This window comes from Bison bison, unplaced genomic scaffold, assembly GCF_000754665.1.
Source record: "Bison bison bison isolate TAMUID 2011002044 unplaced genomic scaffold, Bison_UMD1.0 scf7180017858289, whole genome shotgun sequence".
Classification (NCBI taxonomy): domain Eukaryota; kingdom Metazoa; phylum Chordata; class Mammalia; order Artiodactyla; family Bovidae; genus Bison; species Bison bison.
This window is the reverse complement of record NW_011488862.1, coordinates 14208-16069: the sequence shown is the minus strand read 5'-3', so window position 1 is coordinate 16069 and position 1862 is coordinate 14208. Positions and strand designations below refer to the sequence as shown.

At 38.6% G+C, this 1862-nt stretch overlaps 1 protein-coding gene across 1 annotated transcript; it reads left to right on the top strand.

The window, feature by feature from the left end:
* Nucleotides 1-648: 648 nt before the first annotated feature.
* LOC105004929 (putative olfactory receptor 56B2) lies at nucleotides 649-1613 on the top strand (the record flags this gene model as incomplete). Its single annotated transcript, XM_010862734.1, has 1 exon — nucleotides 649-1613. A coding segment is annotated over one exon (965 nt), but the record flags the coding sequence as incomplete, so codon positions are not given.
* Between the last annotated feature and the right edge of the window lie 249 nt (nucleotides 1614-1862).

The window sequence follows — 1862 nt, the reverse complement described above, 5'->3', positions numbered from 1 at the left end:
GTTATCGTTACCATCTTTCTAAATTCCATATATATGCGTTAGTATACTGTATTGGTGTTTATCTTTCTGACTTACCTCAGTCTGTATAATAGGCTCCAGTTTCATCCACCTCATTAGAACTGATTCAAATGTATTCATCCTCAAATCCTTGAAAAGTAGGGTTTTTTTAAAATTTATTAAATATAGCCTAATATTTTATCTAAAATGACTACATGCATAAAATCCACTACTCTGAAGCTATGTATTTGGTCTCTAAAGAAGACAACCCATTAGCAAAGTCAGTCAAGAAACAGGCTAATTTCAGAGGACTTTCATCTTGTCCAACTTCCATGACTTACTGAAGATCATGACAAGGTCCTGATTTCCTTTAATGTTCTACTCCTCTGCTATGAGAGGTGGAAAAACATGACTTGCCTTTGTATCGGTTTTCTGATCATTAGCCAAATTGACAATAAAGAATGTGTTACCACAGTTCCTATTTGTCCAAGAAATGTTAGTGCAACAATGAGAATAATAAAGATAATGAATTCTCCTTTGATGTTCTTTGATATTATGATATCTTTGATATTATGAACCTGGATAATGCCTTTTCAAATATTGTCAGTCAGAGAAATTATTAAGAAAATAACTCTCTACTTTTTCACTTAGTGAAGTCCCAGGATCTCAGCAACTCCAACAGCTCAGAGTTCCAGGTCTCTGAGTTCATTCTTTTGGGATTCCCAGGCATTCACAGCTGGCAACACTGGCTATCCCTGCCCCTGGCTCTGCTCTACCTCTTAGCTCTCAGTGCCAACATCCTTATCTTGATCATTATCAATAAGGAGGCAACATTGCACCAGCCTATGTATTATTTCCTGGGCATCCTGGCTGTAGTAGACATGGGTCTGCCTACTACCATCATGCCCAAGATTTTGGCAATCTTGTGGTTTAATTCAAAAGCCATCAGTTTCCCTCAGTGCTTTATACAGATGTATGCTATACACTGTTTTGTGGCCATGGAATCAGGCATCTTTGTTTGCATGGCTATAGATAGATATGTAGCCATTTGTCGACCTCTACGCTATCCATCGATAATTACTGGCTCCTTTGTGGTCAAAGCAACTGTGTTCATGGCGCTCAGAAATAGCCTGACTACTATCCCAATTCCTGTGTTTGCAGCTCAGAGACAGTACTGCTCAAAGAACCAGATTGAGCACTGTCTTTGCTCAAATCTTGGAGTCACTAGCCTATCTTGTGATGATGACAAGACAGTCAAGAGTATCTACCAGCTACTTCTGGCATGGACACTCATGGGAAGTGATTTGGGTTTGATTATTTTATCATATGCCTTGATACTTCAATCTGTATTGAAGTTGAACTCAGCAGAAGCTGCATCCAAGGCCTTAAGTACCTGCACTTCCCACCTCATCCTAATTCTTTTCTTCTACACAGTCATTATTGTCATTTCTATCACCCACAGTGCAGCAATGACAGTTCCCCTCATCCCAGTTCTACTCAATGTACTCCATAATGTTATTCCTCCTGCCCTCAATCCCATGGTCTATGCACTCAAGAACAAGGAGCTCAGACAGGGCTTATATAACCTTCTTAAACTGGACTTCAAAGGCAACTAACTTGGAGAGGATGCGCATCTTTCAAATTTTCCTACATCTGTGTTCATTACATTCTCAAGGACTGCAGATGACAGAAGTTCTAAGGAATACAAACCATTTTTAATTAATATAAGGAATCACACACAATTAATGAAATTTCAAAAAGGGGGTGAAACTAATACTTTATCATGTTTATCAAGAAAGACCTTCATCCAAAAGAAAAAAAAATGAACAATAGCACAATTATGGAGACTGAATCAAGGAAGCCAG